The sequence below is a fragment of the Dendropsophus ebraccatus genome, chromosome 7 (genome assembly GCF_027789765.1).
Source record: "Dendropsophus ebraccatus isolate aDenEbr1 chromosome 7, aDenEbr1.pat, whole genome shotgun sequence".
NCBI lineage: Eukaryota > Metazoa > Chordata > Amphibia > Anura > Hylidae > Dendropsophus > Dendropsophus ebraccatus.
This window is the reverse complement of record NC_091460.1, coordinates 127,890,826-127,911,606: the sequence shown is the minus strand read 5'-3', so window position 1 is coordinate 127,911,606 and position 20,781 is coordinate 127,890,826. Positions and strand designations below refer to the sequence as shown.

At 44.7% G+C, this 20,781-nt stretch overlaps 2 protein-coding genes across 2 annotated transcripts in view; one reads left to right on the top strand and one right to left on the bottom strand.

The window, feature by feature from the left end:
* AIMP1 (aminoacyl tRNA synthetase complex interacting multifunctional protein 1) overlaps positions 1-20,781 on the bottom strand; it is a 433,090-nt gene that overhangs the window by 89,617 nt on the left and 322,692 nt on the right. The window lies entirely within an intron of this gene.
* TBCK (TBC1 domain containing kinase) overlaps positions 1-20,781 on the top strand; it is a 205,743-nt gene that overhangs the window by 34,831 nt on the left and 150,131 nt on the right. The window contains exons 4-6 of the mRNA XM_069978417.1: positions 12,658-12,772; positions 15,947-16,020; positions 19,132-19,273. Of these exons, the coding sequence (XP_069834518.1) occupies positions 12,658-12,772; positions 15,947-16,020; positions 19,132-19,273 (331 nt within the window). The remainder of the gene's footprint in view (positions 1-12,657; positions 12,773-15,946; positions 16,021-19,131; positions 19,274-20,781) is intronic.

Sequence of the window (20,781 nt, the reverse complement as noted above, 5' to 3'; positions counted from 1 at the left end):
CCGCGTCATAGAGGGGAGGGAATTCCCTCCCACTGAAGGCGGGCCGTCCAGCCTCCTGTGCTACAGCTCCGGCCCGGGACCTGTTGATAGAACGTTCTATCCCTGGGTCAGATTAAAGAGGATGTACCTGATGGTACATCCACTTTAAGTTATATTTCTTTGTAATATAACTTCATTAAAAAAAAGTATATTATTTTTTTTGTTTCCAATACTTACCTTCCATTGAGTTGCAGCATTAAGGGGTCACACAGGCCCCAATGCTGGTGTCAGGAACTGCAGGGCTATTGGGGAAGTATTCGTTGACTTAAACCTGTTCTGTATGAGTGGTCCAGGAACTGACTGGCAGCAGTAAAGAGCAACATGGCCCGTTCTGCTGCCAGTCAATGGAAGTATATGCTGGATCTAAGTTAAAAAGTATATATTTATTTTAATGAAGTTATATTACAAAGTAATAGATAAATTCAGTATAATGTAATAAAAAAAAAAAATAAGTAAATAAATCTCTGGAGTACTCCTTTTCAGAGGCTGTACCCTGACAACCTCCTTCACCTCTTGTCTTCTGTTACCATTCTGCCCATGTAGCTCGGAGCTGAAAAGTTGTTATGTTGTTGAGTCAGTTAGTAGAAATGTAAGGGGAAAATTTAGCTTCAATAGGTTTGTAGTGTAGAGCTGTGAGTTCATGGTGAAAATGTGGCCTGAATTAGCTATGACCTTCTGTGCCCTTAACACTTTTTCTGCTACCACTTTACCTGCAGATGTAGCAGATTCTAACACCTAACTTACCGTGATGCTGGGGACTTTAAAATGACATTTTCAATAGCATTCAATGAGTTACATGTCAGTATAAAGCTATGTTACCACTAGGTAAAAATGACGGCTATTTGAGCGTCAAATGACGACCATGTATCAGTAATGATGGCTGCAAATAATGTTCATGTGTGCTATACACTTAGCAGGACATTTATCATCAGGCTAAAATGTCTTCTTATGGCGCAGATGGGCCCAATGTACATAAATGTATTCACAAAGACTGGTTTTGCGAATATTTTATCCGCATTGGGTCCCTCTGCGTCGCCTGAGCCAGAGGGTCGGAGAGGAGGCAGAACTGGGGAGCGGCCACATGCAGAGGGGGAGCGGCCTCTTAAAAAGGGTGCAAGATAAAACAACGCACCTTCATCCTCAGCGTCCTGTGTGCTTTAGGGACATGCTTCTAACCTCCCCCACAATTTTGTGCTAGAGGTCTGGCATGGTTTTTGGCAAACTGTCACATAATTCACACCCCTTTTACTGTATCACACCTCTCTATTCTGGTACATTTGCAATAGTAAATGTGCCCATCTGTCTTGGACAGGTTACAAACATCCATCGGTTTACCTGTTTAGGATTTAAATCATGTTTTCCTGTCCAGTCACATCAAAAATAAAAGTAAGATTTGATTACTCATTGGTATATATGAATGTACATATGTGCAGTTTGTTTAAGCACCTCCCCCTTCACATGTATGCAAGTCGTCTTCGAGTATTAGCCAAAATGACATCTTAAAGTGAATGCGAACAGTAACAGTTTGGCTACTCAAATCAATAGACTTGCGTCACAGAGGGGAGGGGATATTGCCAAACTGGGGGGCTGCAGGCACCCCTCCAATGCATAGAGTCATTTAAAGGGCATTTAAAGGACAACTCCCATGAAAAACTTTTTCCCAGTAATTGAAGCACATTACAAAGTTATATAACTTTGTAATGTGCTTCAATCACCTATCTGCCTCCCTTCCCTGTCTTTTGCCCCCTCCACCCCCCACCAGGAAGTGTAGGAAACTCACACAGAGCTAATTACTGTCGTCATTGTCACCGGGCTCTTCTCTCAGCTTCTTGTGATGATCAGCAGGAGGGCTGGGCTACCTCCTGTTACACCAGCCTCCCCCTCCCCTGCCTTGTCAGGTGACTCAGCTTGCTCAGCTCCCATTGGCTGAGCAACTGCAAGCCATCTGAGTACAGTATAGCCATCAGCAGTTCCATCCTGTATTTACAAACTGCTCCTGTTTCTCAGGTTTATGCACATAGTATACATTATACACCACATGCTGATGGCTATACTGTACAGTAATTTATATTATCACATATTCAGCTGTTTCTCATTGTTTGTTTCATCTGTTCTACATGTTATTCAGAATTTAAAAAAAATATTCTTTTGGGGTGTGGAACCAATTATCTGCATATCAGTGATTTCTTATGAGGAAAATTTGCTTTGGTTTAAGAGATTTGGATTACAAGCACGGTCCCGCAACGAATTATGCTCTTAATCTAAGGCACCACTATATATATATATATATATATATATATATATATATATATATATATATATATATATATACACATACACACCACTTAGGGTCACTGGTAAACCCTGCGTGTAATAGTTTTGACGTTAGGTAACGGCCAATAATCAAAGCCGCTATTAACCGATGTCGCCAAGCTTCAGCACTGTATCAGAACTGTAAGAATGACAGTAATCTAGGAAGACGTCCCACAAGATGGAAACCTCAGGATTCATGCGTTCAGGTATCTTTTATGTCCGCAGAAAGCTCATTTTGGACATTTGGGCCGTTTTTGTAAGTAATTTACTGTTGTCAGATTCATAACTCTTCTTCACCGTAGGAAGATAGGAGGATTTATTAGTTCGTGGACCGGCAATGATTCATGGTTGTATTAAACATTGTACTTGATTTGTTTAACACAATCTAACTACCCCCAGGGACGGCTGGAAAGGCAATCGTTGCCAGAAGGAGAGGGGGTAATAAAAATGACTTCTATAGAGGCTTTATAGATCTGTGCTGCTATTTGGTTTTAACCCACTATATTTTAAGGGGTTTTCCAAGTTGAAATCTGGATGACATATGAGGATGTAATAATTATGGCAAAAGGAGGTCATATGTCATCCATATCTCTCAGAGGAGATCCAGCCATGTGCAGGCAGTCTCAGGTGTGCTACACTCTCCACGGCCTAGTGACTGTGCTCGATTCCTATAAGAACGAGTATGTTATCATATATCTAGGAGAAGACATTGAGTCACAGTCTTATAATTCTGCTAACTTACATGGCTGAGTGGGCTGTGTCCCTCCAAGCTGTAAGTGTCCAGTTATTGCTGCTACCTCTGCATTTATAGTAATGGCGCTGAGTGGCATTCTGTTACAGGGTCAGGGCTGCTGGGTCCTTCTACACTCACATGAGTTCTGCTGATGGATATTGCTAAAGTCTCTGTTGTGTCCAAGTGATGACTGGGAAGCGGAGGCATGACTTTCCTACAGCTGTTTCAGTTCTCAATACAGTGGTACCTCGGTTCTCGAACATAATCGCTTCTGAAAGGCTGGTCCAGAACCGAGCAGTCCGAGAACCGAGCTGTCAGATCCCATTGGAAACAACATAAATCTGATTAATTGGATTTTGCACTCTATGGGTCAGGAGCAGAGCACCCGGCCCACAGAGCATCTTGCACCACTACTTACTGTAAAGAGCGGGGATTCCCATCATTACGTTCTCCGTAAGAGAGAGGAAGGCAGGAGCGGGCAGCTATTTAACCTTCCCGCCCTGCTCCTGCTTCTGTCAGCTGCAGGGGAAACCCTATAAAGATGCGGGGATTTCCCTCATTATGATGGGAATCCCCACTTCTTTACAAGGGTCCCCCAAATCTAAGAGAAGCAGGAGCAGGGTGGAAAGTTTAACTAGCTGCCGCTCCTGTCTTTCTCTCTCTGGGGAACCCCTTGTAAATAAGGGGGATTCCCATCACTGCCTACCTGCACTGCTCCCTTCCATCTTCCCCTGGCTCCCTGTCAGCACTGACCTTTTTCCCCACATCCCCCCCCCTCGACCCCACCCCCCAGGCCTGGAACACCTCCTGCACGCTTCCCCAGCCCGCCGGCACCTGTGGTGTTCCGTCGTCGGTCCCGCTCACCAACTCATTAACCGATTGCTCCTGCTGCTCCCCACCGCCTCTGCAGACTCTCCATTACCCCGCATAGGCGACTATTTAAACTTGCCGCCCTGCTCCTCTGCTTCTCTCAGCTGTTCCACGAAAAAGATAATAAAATTATTTGGTCCAAAATGAAACAAGGTTTGACCTCAATGTTGTTATATACATAAGTGGTCACTACAGCCGGTATAGGGTCCTATTTCACTGCCATAGAGGCTGATTGTTATAGTAAGCAAAATCTAGCAATCCGCTCTGCAGGAATTCTGGGTGTAGTAATACCATTATGGTTTGAACATTCCCATTAACGTTTCTCGGAATAGATTGTTGCAGATTTCTTTCTATTAGTATACAATCCTCCACAATAAAAGAGAGCTGTTTGGACATGTTTAACGTATTAGTATGCGCTTTTCTATTACTGGCACTCAAAATGAAATAAATGTTAATCTAAGCAAATATGGTGCACATGTGTTTAGAATTGACTCTATAGATTATCCCGACTGCATTTGTGATAGATCGCCCTTGGAGGCCACCTGTGAAAAATATGGTCCGGGAAATGAGTCCGGCTTTGATTGGCTCCCTACCAGCATCACCTGGATAGTTAACATTGTATTTCAGGTCTTTCATGGAATGTTTTTGGGCTTGGTGGTCCAGCGGCCACCATCAGACTTTACTATGAAATCCTGATTCTGGTTATTGAAGCGTGAAGCTTGGAACGATCATAGCATTACATGAAATGAATCCAGTATTTTCTAATATTTTATGAAGTTACCCAACTTTTGGAACACTGTGAAGTTCGTTTTATGATGCATTCGGTATGATGTATAATGTGCTTTATTTATAGTACATAGACCATGTTGTCTTTTCACTATGAGAGGCAGTAAAACAGGGTTCCTAAGACTGTAGTTCTGGGAGAATATCACAATGAACTAGTTATTACTGTACCATGCCTATAAATGGTAGAGCAAAAACTGGTGTATTATGGAGTACCTGGTATAGAGCTACGTCCTGGAATGCAAATCACCATTGCCAGCTTTATGCAGCCCCAGTGCCAGCAGGGATCCTTTTGCATGCACTTACCAGAATCTTACTCCACACTGATGAGGGGCAAATACCCCGAAACAGCTGTTGGTGGATGGATACTTTGCTTGGGTGGTTTCCTTGACTGGAGACATTCCTTGGCTTTGTTGTTCCTTCCCGGAGGAAGGTCTGGCTAGCTCCCTGACGTTGAGACATGTGATGGTGTCTCTGCAGTGTTTTTTTGCATATTTGATTTCCCAGGGGGCAATGTCCTAGAATACACTGACGTCGAGACACGTGATGGTGTCTCTGCAGTGTTTTGGTTGATCTCCCTGAGTTTAACCAGTGTCCTTTTGGCATAGAGCTACGTCCTAGAATGCAAATCACCATCACTTTATGCAGCCAGCAGGGATCGCTTGGAAACATCGGCACTGAGGCCCTCACACACACCTGTTTTTCCTGGTGTTATTTTTGCTTATAAAAACTATGGGGGAGATTTATCATAGGGATGTAAAGTAGAATTCGCTCAGTTGCCCCTAGCAGCCAATCAGATTCTACCTTTCATTTTTCATTGAATCTTTGAGCATTAAAAAGTGGAATCTGATTGGTTGCTAGGGGCAACTGAGCTAATTCTACTTTACATCCCTATGATAAATCATGAGTCTAATGGTGCATTTACACAGGCAGATTTATCTGACAGATTTTTGAAGCCAAAGCCAGGAGCAGGCCATAAACAGGGAATGGGTCATTAAAGAAAGACTGAGATTTCTCCTCTTTTCAAATCCATTCCTGGCTTTGGCTTCCAAAATCTGTCAGATAAATCTGCCTGTGTAAACGCACCATAAGGGTACTATTACACTGGCCAATGGCTGTAAAGGAGCGCCAATCTGCTAGATCGTCGTTCGTTTACTGGGCCTATTACACGCCCTGATAATCGTTTAGCAAGGGCTGCACAGGCATCGTTAGTGATTTCCGTGCAGCCTTTGTCTCTGCTCATGTGCAGCCCTTGCTAAACGATTATCGGGCCGTGTAATAGGCCCAGTATACGAGCGCCAATCTAGCAGATTAGTGCTCAATTACAGTATTGATCAGGCTGCCATCGGCCAGTGACCAAATCGAGCCGATTATCGCTCGGTGTAAACACTATACCTGGAGCATGGTGAGGCCAATAGCCGCCTCCACAATGTGAAAGAAAAACACAACACATTGGGGGAGATTTATCAAACATGGTGTAAAGTGATACTGACTCAGTTGCCCCTAGCAACCAATTAGATTCCACCTTATTTTCCAAAGAAACTGGCTCAGTTGCCCCTAGCAACCAATCAGATTCCACCTTTCATTTTCCAAAGAGTCTGCGAGGAATGAGAGGTGGAATCTGATTGGTTGCTAGGGGCAACTGGGCCAGTTTCACTTTACACCATGTTTGATAATTCTCCCCCGTTGTTTGTAGTGAGTTTCCTATATCAGGATAGACTGTCATGACTAAAATCCTACCTATACTCTGAAGCAGCTGCTCACAGCCCAGATGACTAGTTGGCGGCTCTCCCCCTGCCTCGTGTCTGGTACTAAAATGTATTTTTACAGCACATTAAGCCCACAGAGCCCAGATCCCCCGACACCACTGGAGAGACGGCTGCCAAGTGCGCACAACCGTTCTGGGGGACCAATCAGCACAAATGTGCTGATTGGATCCCTTTAAGGGAAGCAGCGGTAACACGGACAGACATCAGAGGAATCCCGGAAGCGTCTGATCACTGGCAGAGTTGATCAGGAAACAGTAGGGGAGATTTATCAAACTGGTGTAAATCTGAATTGTCTTAGTTGCACCTAGCAACCAATCAGATTCCACCTTTCATTCCTCACAGATTCTTTGGAAAATTAAAGGTGGAATCTGATTGGTTGCTAGGGGCAACCAAGACAATTCTACCTTACACCAGTTTGCAACAGATGCAAATACGGATGATTTTCCATTGATGACAGAGAAAAAAATAGCAGAAGGTTTTGCGGCCCAGAAAGATCGCTGAACCTGTGAATGAGGCCTGTTACCTGTAATCCAAGGTTTTGCGGTATATCCTTTGCCTGTCTTCTATTTTGGTTTATTGACTGTCTTCCTGGCTCCTGACTCTGACCCTTGCCTTGGTCATGTTCCTGGATGATGCTTCTGTCGTATCCTTTGGACTTGTGTCCTAGTTCCTGTGGATTTATATCTGGTATTGATTCTTGGCTTCTGTCCTGACTAGAGCTCCTTCTCACCCTCTAGGTTATTGCATATCGACTGTTCTACTGATAGCTCCTGGCTGTGTCCCTTACTTTTATACAGGCTTCTTATAACATCATGCCTAATTGGTGACTTCCCTGGGGACCATGATCTGGTATTCTACGTCGCTCTGTGTAGTAGTGTACACTATTTACTATATGTATATATAGTGTGTGTGTGTGTATGTGTGTGTATGTGTGTATATATATATATATATATATATATATATATATATATATATATATATATACCTACACCTCGATTCTACTGGAGATTAAAAAGAAAGATTGGATGAGCGTTCAGTGTAAAGAATATTTAGAATATTTGAACTTCTTTTCCTCCTTCCCTCCTACCCTCTTTTATTACTTCCTTTCTTTCCCTCCCTACCTTCCTTCCTTCCTTTTTCTCCTTCCTTCCTTCTTTATTACTTCCTTCCTTTCCTACCTTCCTTTATTCCTCCCTCCTTCCTCACCCTCCATTCCATACTTCCTTCTTTACTTCAATCCTTCCTTTCCCTTTCTACCTTACTATAGTACTTCCTCTCTCCCCCCCTTCCTACTTTTCTTTATTTCTCTCTCCTCCCTTCCCTTCCTTCCTCCCTTCCCCTTTCTTCCTTCCTTCCTCCCCCTTCCCCCCTTCCCTTTCTCTCTTCCCGCTCCCCTCTCCTCTCCTCTCTTTCCCCTCCCTTCCCTCCTTCCTTCCCCCTCCCTTCTTCTCTTTCCCCTTCCCCCTCCCTTCCTTCCCTTTCTCTCTTCCCCCTCCCCTCCTCTCTTCCCCCTCCCCTCCTCTCTTCCCCCTCCCCTCCTCTTCCCCCTCCCCTCCTCTCTTCCCCCTCCCCTCCTCTCTCCCCTCCTCTCTTTCCCCTCCCCTCCTCTCTTCCACCTCCCCTCCTCTCTCCCCTCCTCTCTTCCCCCTCCCCTCCTCTCTTCTCCCTCCCCTCCTCTCTCTCCTCCTCTCTTCCCACTCCCCTCCTCTCTCCCCTCCTCTCTTCCCCCTCCCCTCCCCCTCCCCTCCTCTCTCCCCTCCCCCTCCCCTCCTCTCTCCCCTCCTCTCTTCCCCCCCCCCTCCCCCTCCCCCCCCCTCTCCCCTCCCCTCTTCCCCCCCCCCTCCCCCCCCTCCCCACCCCCTCCCCTCCCCCTCCCCTCCTCTCTCCCCGCCCCCTCCCCTCCTCTCTCCCCTCCTCTCTTCCCCCTCCCCTCCCCTCCCCCTCCCCTCCTCTCTCCCCTCCTCTCTTCCCACTCCCCTCCTCTCTCCCTCCCTTGCTTCCTACTTCCCCTTCCTACCTACCTTTATAGTAGGAAGTGACTCCTTTTATTGCTGTACTTTGAGATTTCTCCAGGTACATTCAGAAGGATTCTGCTGGTAAATATATCTTAGGGAATTGGAGGTACATGTGGTTATTGGAGGTGATCTCTGATAAGCAGACACAGTTTGGACCTCTGACATCATGTAGAAAAGGGAACACAATAAGATTACTATCTCATCTATGACTGAATGAGATTTCGGTAATTTCTATATATTAATATCGGAGGTGTCTAATAGATTTGTATGTAAGTACATGGCAGTACTTTATGCAGTGCTTTATCTGCTGTCGCTGAATAGAAAACCAGAACATGTACTGTTTTCATGGCTATTTCTGTTCAGTAAATGGCTCTTATAACTCCTAGCAGGAAACATTAATTTTACAAATATTGTCTACAATGCGGTGCCAACACAAGTTACTTGAGACATAACAGAGAAAGTTCCGGAGGTTAAACAGCCAGGTCTTATATAGGATGTTCAGTCTCATATTCGGCATTAAACTAAGAAATTGTAGCTGGTGGTTCTGAAGTCGGGAAAATAGGTGCTCTGCTGCCACCAAGAGGCCACTTATATAAATGACACGTGTTAGACTAGGATTGGGCTACATTAAGACTTCTATAGAACTATTGTGTGACGGCTGCAGCTTGGTGTATTGCTTTGGATCACAAGTGTAGCCTGTGGTTCTTCATAAAACCTAGATAGATAGACATAGATAGATAATAGCAGACAGTTAAATAGATAGATAGATAAATATGGAGAGAGCGAGAGTAACCATCACCTGATGGAAATGGTGAAGCAACCCTGCATTAACTGTTTCAGGCTTGGGGGAGCCCCTCCTTTATGTCCCTAAGCCCTAATTTAGTGTGTACACAATGTTTGTCTATATGTGAGAACTTCTTTAAAGTGTCACTGTCACATTTGTTTTCTTTTTTTTTTTTTTTTTTGCAGAAATCAATAGTACAGGCGATTTTAAGAAACTTTGTAATTGGGTTTATTAGGCAAATATGCCATTATCTGCATTCAAAAAGCCTTTCCCCAGGTCCGCCTCCATCAGTCGGGCCCTGTCTAACCTATAGAGAGGGAAGGGGGGAGGGGGGAGATTAGTCGCCAGCAGAGAGCAGAGAACTAAGGATTACACAGCGGTACCTGTGTGAAAGCCGGTATTCAGAGGTCAGAGCGGTCAGTGCTGACTTCAGAAGAGATAGTCCAGTGATGTAGCTCTAAATTAACTCTTTGTTGTCCTGTTTTGGTGCCTCATCTCAATCAACCCCTCCCCTCTCCATAGAGAACCATGAAGACAGGGGGGAGAGCTTCAAACTGCTTTTCCATGATAAAAATAAATTTTTCGGCTTAGGCTGGGTTCACACTGCGTTTTCAGCATACGTTTAACGGATCCGTTTTTTTTTAACGGACAAAAAAAATAGTGTCAGCAACTTTTTGTGTCCGTCAAAAAAACTGATCCGTTTTTGATCTGTTTTTTTAATAATGGAAGTCGGTGGAAAAATGGATCACAACGGATGCACACAAATGCATCCGTTTTTTGCAATCCGTTTTTCATCCTTTTTTTTTTGCAAAAAAACAGATTGCAATGACGGATTGCAAAAACGCAGTGTGAACCCAGCCTAATAAACCCAATTACAAAGGTTCGTAAAATCGCCTGTACTATCGATTTCTGTAAAGAAAATTTAAATAACAGTGACACTTTAAAAATTTTAACACACAAATGTGAACCGTGGGACCTACCATCTTACCAGCACATTTTCAGGAACCTTTATTAAATGAAGTTTCTCAATGTCATATCATGACATGTAGGATTTTATTGAGACACCACTGCCAGGCCTTCTCTTATCACTACAGATACAGCAGGAAATCTCCGCTTAGTTTTAGCCCCAGTGGTGAGAATGGAAACTGCAAAATCTCAGGATTATTTTATAATATAGATAGGAAAATTAGAACAAATTCTTAAAAAATATGTTTTAAGGGGTAGTGCGGCACTAAACAATTACTCACAAAATAACACACATTACAAAGTTATACAACTTTGTAATGTATGTTATGTATGTGAAAGGCCCCCTTCCCGTGTTTCCCCCCCACCCACGCTAGACCCGGAAGTGTGGTTCATTATACTCACCGCATCTCGTGTTGACCCCCGTCCGCCATCTTGTGACAATGATGTAGTCTTCGGGAGGCCGTCCGAACTGCTCCATCTGTCCCTTATGCCGGCCCCCCTCTGCTGCGTCATAACTGTGCTCAGCCGCGATTGGCTGAGCACAGTTATGCTCAGCCAATCGTGGCTAAGCTGCTGATGACGCAGGCCAGGGGGGCCTGCATAAGGGACAGATGGAGCAGTTCGGACGGCCTCCCGAAGACTACGTCATTGTCACAAGATGGCGGACGGGGGTCGACGCGAGATGCGGTGAGTATAATGCACCACACTGCCGGGTCTGGTGTGGGTGGGGGGAAGGGGGTCATTCACATACATTACAAAGTTGCATAACTTTGTAATGTGTGTTATTTTGTGAATAATTGTTTAGCACCGCACTACCCCTTTAACACAAAAACAATAAGTCATTTTCTGGTGACTCATTCCCAGGCAATGTCGCAGCCCCTTTAAAAATGTACAGTATCCGACTGTAATCAGTAAAAGGAAATTTAGGGGACACATTCCCTTTAAAATCCTATCAACTTTTCGGCTATTATAAAAGCTGTGGACTGCTGCATATACACCATGTTGATTGTGATTATCGGCCATTGATCTCTGAAAGAAGAACAAAGGATCAGCTGATGAACAAGCAAATGTTTCTCAACAGATCTCTTCGTCTTGTTGGCCACTTAGGGCCCTGTTACACTGAGCGATTATCGGCTCAATTCGGGCCGATAATCGAAATAATAGAGACAACGATCAGCTGATGACAGGGATCATCCTCATTACCTGTTCACGTTCCCGGTCTTCTCCTGCGCTTTGCATGCGTCCCTGCACCACCACTGCAGCTTCAGAGCAGTCTGTCTGAGCCGACAACCCCCTTAGCCAATCACTGGCCGCACCAGGAAGCGTGCAGAGCGCAGGAGAAGACCCAGAGCGTGGACAGGTAATGTATTAACTGTTTGGGCACAGGCTGCATGGACATCACTAACGATGTTCGTGCAGCCCTTGCTTAACAATTATCGGGCCGTGTAATAGGCCCAGTAAACAGATCTAGCAGATCGGCGCAGGTTTACAATATTGATTGTGCCTTCATCAGCCTGTGTAATAGGACCCTTACTGTACCCCCCTGCGTGATAGAGGAGGTGGAGCCAATGAATGATGGAAGCAAAGGACCAGAGGAACAATCCAGGAATCTTTCATGTGGCCCTCCCAGCACAATGGAAGGCCTTATAATAGGCCTATCTATGAGATTGGTGCTGGCATCAGCGCATGTAATAGGACCAGACTCCACACTGTAAACCTAATAGTGACACACTAGGTCCATACTGCTGTACTCTACAGAGGCTGTCACTATTATCATGTCATGAGTCCATGTAATACATTGTGCTGCCATGTCCTGTAGAGCAGGAGCTGGCCTGGAATCCTGAGAATGGATGGGGCGACCAGTTCATATGACTATATGCTATATGAGTGTCAGATACATTACAGCACTAATATCATCCAGTGTCGGACTGGGGTATCTGGGGCCCTCCAGAGGAAATGATCCTGGGGGCCCACCAATGAACAACCAGTGAGAAACAACATGTCAGTCAATGTTAGTGCAGGTTCTAAAGCTGGAGGCCCACCGGTGGATTCTCCGGTCCTCCGGTGGGCACTGATCTCTTTCCTAAATTTGCTATGAAGCAAAATGAAAAAAGTCTATATTTCCTGATGGTAGTGCCAGAAAATACGCTGTTGCAATGGCCTCTTCTTTATGCGTATCGGATGTATATGTGGTGCGGAGAGCCTCCAGGGACAGTTTCATACATAGGAGTGAATGATAGCGTCGGCTCTTTCTACGAGATGTGCCGTTCCTGCTTTTTAGCCTTACTGTTCTTTTATAGCGCATTGAAAATTCAATTCATAAACATTTTTGTTAGTGTTTTTTTTCAAAGCCAACCCCCGCTCTCCCTTTCTTTCATCCATCAGCCCTTTGAAGATTTTGCACATTGCTTTTGAAGCCCTTCAGGGATTGGAATATTTGAACTGTCATCGTATTGTCCACCGGGCACTGTCTCCGCACAATATCCTGCAGGATGGAGAGGTAAGAATCATGGGATCTATCTTTTTGTTGTATTTCCTCTACCGCCTGGCAGAACGCTTTACCATGAATATTTGATTATTAAATTCCATATGGGATTAATCATTCAGTATTATATATGTGCTTTAGCCGTACAGTGTAAACCTACCGAGTAGGACGTGGGCTAATAAATCTCTTTCACAGGATTTCATCTCATAACCACATCAGTGTAAAGTGTACCTATCGCAAATTTTAGAATTTTTTTTTTTTTGCCATAAACCAACAGGGGTTGTGGTCATAGTCGCTTTAATTTTTTTTTTTTTTAGTTTTCTACATTTAAATTAGTGTTATACATATGGCCAAACTGTGGATCATGCTGCCATTTTTTTTTTTTAAGAAAAAAAAAAATGAACCGAACAAAGGAAATACCAGTCTTTTGCGCGCTCTTAGACCTGGCTTGGTATTGATTGACAGCCATTCCTGAGCGGGACAAGTCTTCACTGTGCATGTGTATGGCTGTGTGCATCCACATTTAGTAGCAGAGACTATTGGGAGTACTCGCATTGGATGGTCGGCTCTCCTGTCACCCAGCACCAAAACCTCTGTAGCCACACAGTGACGACATACTGCCTGAATTGTTGCATAACAAAGAGCATAGTCTCCTGTTAAGCTGCAGAGTTGATAATATAATGGGCAAAAGTAAAATCAATGTTGTACATATGGCCAAACTGTGGTCCATGCTTCCCCTGTGGCAATATTTGGTCTTTTTCACTGATCAAAAAAAAAGAGACCAAACACAGGAGGTCCCAGTCCTTTGTGCGCTCACACAAGGTAAGACACCTGTTCATCATGCAGGTTGTATATCAACTGAGGGCAATAACGTAGGCTAATTATATTATCAACTTTTGTTAATGATATTAGCTTTGCAGCTTACCAGGAGACAATGCTCTTTGTTATGCAACAATTCAGTCAGTATAATGTCACTGGGCGGTTACAGAGGTTTTAGTGCTGTGTGACAGGAGAGCTGACCATACAATGCAAGCACTGCCAGGATTCTCTGCTATTGAATGTGGACACACTGCAGCTGTACACTTGCACAGTGAAGACTTGTCCCACTCAGGAATGGCTGTCAATCAATACCAAGCCTTGTCTGTGAGCACGCAAAAGACTGGGACTTCCTGTGTTTGGTCACTTTTTTGAACAGAGAAAAGACTAAATAGCAGCACGGAGGGAACACAATTTGAGAGGAAGGGAGACACCTAGTGGCCATATGTGTAATGTTGATTTAAACATAGATAACTAAAATAAAGTATATTGCAAAACTGCTTGCGACCCCTGTTGATTTTTTTTTTTTTTTGCAACAGTGCCTCTGGAAGGGGTTTTCTTCTTTTTATATTATACTTAAAGGGGTTGGCCACTTTATAGTAAAATAGTTTATTGTACAGTATTAGTGAGTGGACTGATTGTATATACTGACAACAGCTCCCTGTGTACCTCATAGAGCTAAAATCAGACTCCCCTCCTCCAGGCTGTGCTGCCGAGCTCTGTTTTTGTTTCTGTCCATAAAATGGCCGACACGGAGGAGCATGTGACCATGCCCCCGCCCCCCAGTTTCCTCCATAGACATATAAAGGCTCAGTGATGGACACTGGGGGGGCGGGGCACAGTCACATGCTTTTCCATGTCGGCCATTTTATGGACAGAATCACCACAGAGCAGGGCAGCACAGCCTGGAGAAGGGGAGTCTGAATTCAGCTCTATGGGGTATACAGGAAGCTGCTGTCAGTATATACAGTGAGTACAGTTACTAATACTGTACGCTGAACTATTTTACTATAAAGTGGCCAACCCCTTTAAGGAGGTATACCTATCACCTAAACCTTTGTTAGATGATGGGAAATGCAAAAGAAAGCAACATTGCATATTTTTCGGTTTATTAATCTGTCGAGACAAATATTAGACAGATAGCAACCAGTCACAACTCATTCTGGGAAATGGCCTGGTATTAAAGTGGACCTGTCAGCAGTTTTGAGCTATCAGAACTGCTGATGTGGCCTATACAGGTTGAAGGAAAGGGTGTCCAACCATACTCGATGTCTCAGACATACAGCTTACATGATCCTGATAAACAGTGTTGAAGCCCCCGCCTGCTGCTGCACCACAAGTGCCCGGGAGGCCGGATCTTCTTGTTAGGTGCCCGGGAGGCCGGATCTTCTTGTTAGGCGCCCGGGAGGCCCGATCTTCTTGTTAGGCGCCCGGGAGGCCGGATCTTCTTGTTAGGTGCCCGGGAGGCCGGATCTTCTTGTTAGGCGCCCGGGAGGCCGGATCTTCTTGTTAGGCGCCCGGGAGGCCGGATCTTCTTGTTAGGCGCCCGGGAGGCCGGATCTTCTTGTTAGGCGCCCGGGAGGCCGGATCTTCTTGTTAGGCGCCCGGGAGGCCGGATCTTCTTGTTAGGCGCCCGGGAGGCCGGATCTTCTTGTTAGGCGCCCGGGAGGCCGGATCTTCTTGTTAGGCGCCCGGGAGGCCGGATCTTCTTGTTAGGCGCCCGGGAGGCCGGATCTTCTTGTTAGGCGCCCGGGAGGCCGGATCTTCTTGTTAGGCGCCCGGGAGGCCGGATCTTCTTGTTAGGCGCCCGGGAGGCCGGATCTTCTTGTTAGGCGCCCGGGAGGCCGGATCTTCTTGTTAGGCGACCGGGAGGCCGGATCTTCTTGTTAGGCGCCCGGGAGGCTCGATCTTCTTGTTAGGTGCCCAGATCAGAGAGGGGTCAGGAATGCTACAATACAGAGCGTTCTGGGCACCTAACAAGTAGTGGCAGCCGCAAAGTTTAACAGTGTTTCTTGTTTTTATTTTTATGCTGTACAAAGTTAGTATTACTCTTAGCCTAGTAACATAAGGCATCCCCTGGCTCTGTGTAGGTCTATCAGCTCAATATAATACTGAGAGACTTCACCTCGTGCCACTGTTTAGGGATGGAGTGACATACCCTACCCACTGACATAAACATACATAAGCATCTACTCTACATTCTTTCACTGTAGCCGCCTGAATGGGGGTAGAGGCCTTATAGATTCATGCCCAGAGCCTCTGTCTGCAGTGCAGCATGTCTATGATTCCATTTGCCATTTCACATCTGTATCATTCTGCATTGTCGATATATATATGTGTGTTTGTTTTTTTTCAAATTCTCCTTTTTTCCAGGGTCATGTTAAGATGGCTAAGTTTGGCCTTTATCACATAACAGATCATGGAGCGGATGTAGATTTTCCGATTGGGTAAGTCTATTAGTATGTGCTGTAATATAATGCAGCACTAGATGGCAGTATAGTCACAGGGCAGAGTAAATACTATACATTGGAAAGTCACTATAAGATTTCACATGCTGCATAGTATGTATGTTTCCCTACAGAATATCTCCACAGTATGTTGTAATATATAGTACCCAGGAGGAGCCTGGCTGACACAATGGCTGTGTTCGGCAGCCTCTGCACAGCGAGCTGTCACTGCTATTACCGCTCACTGAGCTAGAAGTAGAAAGCAGCCTCTGCCCGTTACTGTATATAAGAAGATACAGTACACGGGGGGAAGGGGGGTGGCAAATGGGACCCTGCTCTGTATAGCACTGTGCAACAGTGCTAGAGCAAAGCAGTGGATCGGGAACTGCAGGGCTTAGGTAGCTCTGCAGTTCCCGACACAAATGTAAGTGGTAGCAGATGGGGCTGTGTCACCCATTACTGCTGCTGCTCAATAGAAGTATATATGGAACTGTATTTATTGATTATTTTTATATAGTTATATAACAAAGTAATATAACTTTATTAAGGCTATGTATTAGAAGTACATTTTTAGTACCGGAGTACCCCTTTAAGGTGAACATGAGCTAAGAAGATAGAGGATAACTATTCCTTGCCCCAGTTACACACGTAAGCCTAAATACTTTATAGTGTTGGTGACAAACAGGTATTTCCTAAGCTAACCTGGAGATTTACTTTTGAAGTTGTCCGGGAAGGGATTTATCAGTATTATAAAGTATACTTCTAGGGCTGTGGATAGACACCCTAGCCTTCGATCTATTTCTCAGCTACAAAATCCATATTGGTGCCGATTGCTTGTAAATATTTGTCTTCCTTGATGGATCCAGTCTTATCCTTCATTTCCAGCTCCAAATGCTCCTATTCTTATACATTGCTCCATAATCACCTGCATAAACGTAGGTTAAAGGAGAAGTCAGGCGAAAATTTAAAGTATTGTTTTGCCCTCCAAAAGATATACAAATCCCCAATATACACTTATTACGGGAAATGCTTATAAAGTGCTTTCCTCCCGGCACTTACTACTGCATCAAGGCTTCACTTCCTGGATAACATGGTGATGTCACTTCCTGGATAACATGGTGATGTCACTTCCTGGATAACATGGTGATGTCACTTCCTGGATAACATGGTGATGTCAAGATCTGACTCCCAGAGCTGTGCGGGCTGTGGCTGCTGGAGAGGATGATGGCAGAGGGATGCTCAGTGTCCCTCCAGTGCCCTGTGTCCCTCAGTGTCCTCCTGCCACCATCCTCTCCAGCAGCCACAGCCCGCACAGCTCTGGGTGTCAGATCTTGACATCACCATGTTATCCAGGAAGTGACATCACCATGTTATCCAGGAAGTGACATCACAATGTTATCCATGTGTACAGTGAAGCCTTGATGCAGTAGTAAGTGCAAAAAAAAGCACTTTATAAGCATTTCCCATAATAAGTGTATATTGGTGATTTGTATAACGTTTGGGGGGAAATACAATACTTTAATAAAAATTTTCATCAGACTTCTCCTTTAAAAGACAATAGTAACAGCCTGCAACAGCTGCTAAAGGAGCTCAGGAGGTTACTGCATAATATTGCTTTTACTGGTTAGGCCCCCTTCATATATACCAGGTGGTCAGACACCGTTTCCTCTTTGCTACTGCCTCGGACGGAAGATCACATCTTGAAGAGTTTTTCCTCCATCCATTGTGTCCAACTACTGATGGTTAATGAAAATAAAAGAAATAGTACGTCTGACGACAACTGATACATTTTTGCCGTCATTTGTGGCATCAGTTGCCATTGGTTTCAATGAAAAGAGGTAGCCGGACTGTCTGATGTATGTGAACCTGGCCTAACACTATGCACTAAGCTGTCTCTGCTGGTTGCTGTGGGAAGACAGCTTTTTTAAAGGGATATTCCTATCTTAGCCATTTATAGCAAATGCGGTGGATATGCTGTTAAAGGAGAACTCTGGATTGGGGTGATTTTTGGCAGAGTGCTGGGGAGGATGAAAGAAGTAACATGCTCTCACCTACTCCGCTCCAGCACTGGTGGCAGTATCCCACAGCTCCGGTCCAAGCCGCTTCTAGGTCAGATTGAGGACCAAGGATGTGACACGCTCATCTAGTCAGCCGCTGAGGTAGGACCCCTCTACGGCCACTGACTATCTGAGAGGGCCTAACACGTCATGTCACAGGACCCCACTCAGACCCTAAAGCGGCCAGGATCGGAGCTGTGGGATGCCAGTGCTGGAGCCGGGGAGGTGAGAGCATATTACTTTTTTTTTGCAGAAATCAATAGTACAGGTGATTTTAAGAAACTTTGTAATTGGGTTTATTAGTTGAAAAATGCATTTTTATCATCAAGAAGCAGTTTGAAGCGCCCCCCCCTCCTCCACCACCACCACCGTCTTAATGGTTCTCTATGGAGAGTGGAGGGGTGGAGGGAGATGAGGCACCAAAACAGGACAACAAAGAGTTAATTTACAGCTACATCACGGGCTATCTCCTCTGAAGTCAGCACTGACCTCTCTGACCTCTGAATACCGGCTTTCATACAGCTCCCACTGTGTAATCCTTTGTTCTCTGCTCTCTGCTGGCGACTAATCTCCCTCCTCCCCCCTCCCCTCCCCATAGGTTACACAGGGCACGACTGATGTAAAAGAGTCAAGATTTCCTGATAATGAGCAGTGAATGAGAGAGAGGAGAGGAGGAGGTAGGGGGGACCTGGGGAAAGTCTTTTTGAATGCAGATAATGGCATATTTGCCTAATAAACCCAATTACAAAGTTTCTTAAAGTCGCCTGGACTATTGATTTCTGCAAATAAAAATAAAAAAACACGTCAGTGACACTTTAATGTCTTATGGCTTTTTCAGTTGTTTCCATGACTCCCATACAGTATGTAAATGCATAGCCCCCTCTCCAATAATTCATCCCCTAGATATGGCAGCCACCTCACCCGGATGAATGGATGTCTGCTGACCCATACCTCACACATCTATGGCATCTCCTGTGAATAGTGTATTGGGACCAGTATTATTGATGTGTCCTGAAGAGTCTGATCTGTGACATCTCCTTTTTCTCCCTCTTAGATATCCGTCATATTTGGCACCAGAAGTAATTGCCCTGGGAATTGTAAAAACGAAAGATCCTACCCAGTATGAGAGACCTCTGCCCTCGGGACCTAAATCAGATGTGTGGTCATTAGGGGTCATCTTGTTAGAACTTTGCATGGTATGTAAATGGTAAAAATACATATTTTCTCTATTATCTTTTATATAGTTTTTGTTATGTGTTACTATCAAACAATAAAAATCCTTTTTTGTGCTGTTTACATACAAAATTACATAATAATAAAGTTTCTATAGCGCTGACAAATTCTGAAGATACAATTAGACATTACAGAATTAGGGTCCTTTTACATGTAACAATTTGTCGGCCTATGGCGGCCGCAGCAGATGTCCAAAGGCTTAAAAACACTTAAAGCATATACAGTGGTACCTTGTTTTAAGAGTAACTTGGATCAAGAGCGTTTTGCAAGAAGAGCTCACAGATTTTCAAAATTGTAACTTGGTTTAAGAGCTCCCGGTACTGGGTGGGAGGGCGAGTGGGGGAGGGGCATGGCCTGAACAGGGTGGTCTACAGCGCTGTACTCTGACCCAAGAAGTCTCCCTCACCTTCCAAATCATGGCAGATCCACTTCAGGTTGGGGCTTACATCAGGGGACAGGACTGTGGGGGTAATCTCTCCATAGCTGTGACCTCTCTCTGCCTGAGTGCTGCTATACTGTGCTCACCTTATACCCTGCTTATTCCTTCATGCACCCTACAGTCTCTGGCAACCCTTGTGTTTCCCATCCTCTCCATTCCTGCTATAATGTGCCTGTACTCACACTCAGCCATACGCACTGCTGCTATAATGTGCCTGCAATTACACTCAGCTATACACACTGCTTCTATAATGTGCCTGCACTCACACTCAGCTATACACATTCCTGCTATAATGTGCCTGCACTTACACTCAGCCATTCACACTGCTGTATAGAGAATTTTCTGTCACTGTCCTCCTGCACAGCTCTGTGATTCTCACTTCCTGATTGGTCCGTGCTGAACACACCCCCTTCCCCATTGCTGTCATGTGACCTCACAGACCTCTGACAGCAGCCCTGCTTCTCTATTCTAGCCTCTGCAGCTCCATCCTGTATCTATAAACTGCTGCTGTTTTTCAGGTTTATGCACTTACTATACATTATACACCACATGCTGATTGCTATACTGTACAGTAACTTATAGTATCACATATTCAGCTGTTTATAAATGTTTGTTTCATTAGTTTTACATGTTTTTCAGAATAAAAAAAATCATTATTTTTGGGGTGTGCAACCAATTGTCTGCATATCAGTGATTTCTTATGAGAAAATTTGCTTTGGTTTAAGAGTGATTTGGATTACAAACGCCGTCCCAGAACAGATTATGCTCGTAATCCAAGGCACCACTGTACCAAAAACTCCACTCCTGGCAGGGAGCACAGTGTGTCACCACTCACCCCTACTGGTACAAAGGAGAACACATAGCACGTGCACGTTATCTGTCATTTGATGCACTTTAGGCTTGACTATGTAGTTTATTTTTTTTTTGTATATGGGTATGTATTTACAGATATATGTAATTTTTGGCAGACATGTGCAATAATGATACTGCTTTGTGTTCCCCTATGCACCAGTAGGGGTTGAGCGGTGACAA